At 32.8% G+C, this 2,792-nt stretch overlaps 1 protein-coding gene across 1 annotated transcript; it reads left to right on the top strand.

Annotated features, from left to right (window-relative positions):
- The first annotated feature begins 1,633 nt into the window (after positions 1 to 1,633).
- LOC102594682 (putative glucan endo-1,3-beta-glucosidase GVI) lies at positions 1,634 to 2,439 on the top strand. Its single transcript, XM_015311261.1, has 2 exons — positions 1,634 to 1,688; positions 1,787 to 2,439. The coding sequence occupies exons 1-2, from the start codon at positions 1,634 to 1,636 to the stop codon at positions 2,437 to 2,439; spliced, it is 708 nt and encodes a 235-aa protein (XP_015166747.1).
- The last annotated feature ends 353 nt before the right edge of the window (positions 2,440 to 2,792 follow it).

Below are 2,792 nucleotides of genomic sequence, written 5' to 3'. Positions count from 1 at the left end.
AAGGAAAGGAGGTCATTCTTTGTGAAACGGAGGGAGTAAAATTTATTTGTAAAATAATTGAAAGTTTTATTTTTACTTAATTTCTTAGTAATTAAATTATAAAATTTAATACACATGAGACTACGCCCCCTAGATTCATAAGACTTACGCCTGTATCTCGGGACTTACGTCTCGCCTCACGCTATCGCCTTTTAAAACTCTGATTGCATGCATACTCAAGGGCCAGAGGAGGCCAACCTCATGATGCATGAGGAGTGGGGTTTACTATCCTCAGGTCTTAAATGAGCAGAAAATTTCTAGCTCGGCCTCACCCATTCAACGGTTTGGGATTGGGTTGGGCTGATCTTATGGATCAAGCCCATTTTGACGGTTATACACATTATTAGTTGACTTCGAGAAGAATAGAAAAATTCTATAAAAGATTAAAGAAAAATAAAAATCATGGGATTAAGGATGGAATTATATAGTTTAAAGAATGATTTTAAGAATTTTGATCAAAATAAGTTGAAGCTATTTCGAAAAGAATTAGGGCAAGCGTATAAGGATGAAAAAAATCTACTAAAGCAAAATTTTAGAATTTCATGGTTTCAGAATGAAGATAAAAATATTTTTTTCATATGAAAACCATCTAAAGACGTAAGTGTTCAAGTTTAATGTTAGAACATTGTTTTATAGGTGTTTGATGTCAAAGTGGCCAAAACAAAAAATCTGAGAAAGTATTTCGATTTGGACACTTTACAAGTCACATAGATTTGAAACACGGTCATGAATTATAGAGTAGAAAAAATTAAGGATCGAAACCTGAAGGGTTTTTGAGGTTGACCTAGTTAGGTCGATCCCCATTTCCTCATGGGTGATCACTCCCTCTTTATCTAGAAATCCAATATAGTTTGAAGCGTTCGACGATTTTAGAGTCAGCATGTACTCAATACTAAATGATTATAAAATGTAAATTGATCATATTATAATATTTTTCTGCATTAATGATGAATATATTAAAGGAATCAACATTATAAAGAAATCAAAATAAGAGAAGTGGGAGTGATTAGTATATAGATCATAAAAAAACTGAATTTAATGTTATTTGAGCTTATCCATTATTTAGTGTTTCTCCTTATAAGTTGTTAGCTTTTAGAAAATTTGTCTATCGACCGTCAGCGTCCTAAAATTAACTTTTCATTAATATAATTATCTGTAACTATAACTATATACTAGTATTATATGTTTAATTGTGAACGCAATAAAACAATTCCATTTGTACTTTTGGACATATGGTAAAGAAAAAAACTAGGAAAAATCAATTTTGTAGTTCCTGCTAATCATAAATGGATTAACAATGATTAAAATATATAATTAACTTTAATTCTATATGAAGTCAGTCCTTATGTGGACATGCATTAAAAATTTATACAAATACTTTCACACCTAAATAGGAAAAAATAAATAAGATAAAAATCATCCTTCTCAGGGAAAAAAAGGCAAAAAGATTAAAGTAAAATCCCAACATTATAGGAAAAACATTTAAATTAGCAAGAATTCACACATTATAAATATAAACATTCTCCCCTAACGCTTTGTCAATCATCTTCATATTAATCCTCAAGAGAGTTCTTAAAATCTTAATTAATGAATCATGCAATCAATTAACATCTTGTTATTTGTCTTTGCATCTCTTTCCTTACGCTACGGTACGTACTCTTTACTTCTTAAACTCGTTAATATATAACTTTGTAATTTAAGCACTTGTTTAATTATATTGACATTTTTTTTATTTGGTAAAAAAAAGGTGTTGAAGGAATTGGAGTGAACTATGGATTTCTGGGTAACAATCTACCGCCACCAGCACAAGTGATCAGTTTCTTGAAATCCAAAAATATACAAAAAATCCGAATTTTTTACCCGAACCCGGACGTGTTAAAAGCGCTAGAGAATTCTGCCATTTCAGTAATTCTTGGTACTCGGAATGAAGATTTACAAGCACTTGCAAGTGATCCAAATTTTGCAACAAATTGGGTACAAAATAACGTTATTCCATATGCTTCTCTTCTTGATTTTACATACATTTCAGTAGGTAATGAAGTGATACCAGGACCATTAGCAAGTTTTGTATTAGGAGCCATGCAAAATCTGGACTCAGCAATTAGAGCCTCTGGTTATTACATACCTGTTACAACAACAATCTCGTTACAAGTTTTAGCAACCTCGTATCCTCCTTCGAATGGCGCGTTCTCTGAGGAGGCCGTTCAATTTCTGCAGCCCATTGCACAATTTTTAGCTGCAAAATATTATCCGTTACTGGCTAATGTCTATCCTTATTTTGCTTATTCTGGAAATTCTGCTCAAATTCAATTAGACTATGCACTTTTTCTAAATACGGCTCCGATTGTAACTGACGGGGCGTTGCAATACAAAAACTTGTTTGATGCAATGGTGGATTAATTCTCTGTATGCTGCATTGGAGAAACTACGGTGGAAGTTGTGGTTGCGGAAACAGGATGGCCAACTGCTGGCGATGTTTATGCAACTATTGGGAATGCTCAAACATATGTGAATAATTTGATTTCACATGTTTCATCTGGACAAGGAACTCCTAGGAAGCCTGGAAAAGCTTTGGAGACGTACATTTTCGCTCTCTTTAACGAGAATCAAAAGACTGCTGGTGTAGAAGAAAATTTTGGTTTATTTTATCCTGATATGAATGAGGTTTACCATGTCAACTTAATACCCTAGAATAATTAACGTGTGTATAGATAGCATGGATCTATATAGCTCTCTGTATCGAGGAAAATGTT

This window comes from Solanum tuberosum, unplaced genomic scaffold (assembly GCF_000226075.1).
Source record: "Solanum tuberosum cultivar DM 1-3 516 R44 unplaced genomic scaffold, SolTub_3.0 scf00154, whole genome shotgun sequence".
NCBI lineage: Eukaryota > Viridiplantae > Streptophyta > Magnoliopsida > Solanales > Solanaceae > Solanum > Solanum tuberosum.
This window is presented reverse-complemented; position numbering and strand designations above follow the sequence as displayed.

Bases quoted from the DNA above. Each gene is read 5' to 3' on its own strand.
- LOC102594682 (XM_015311261.1), top strand. From the start codon at position 1,634: ATGCAATCAATTAACATCTTGTTATTTGTCTTTGCATCTCTTTCCTTA. The intron at 1,689-1,786 runs GTACGTACTCTT...GGTAAAAAAAAG, and splicing joins ATCTCTTTCCTTACGCTACG to GTGTTGAAGGAATTGGAGTG.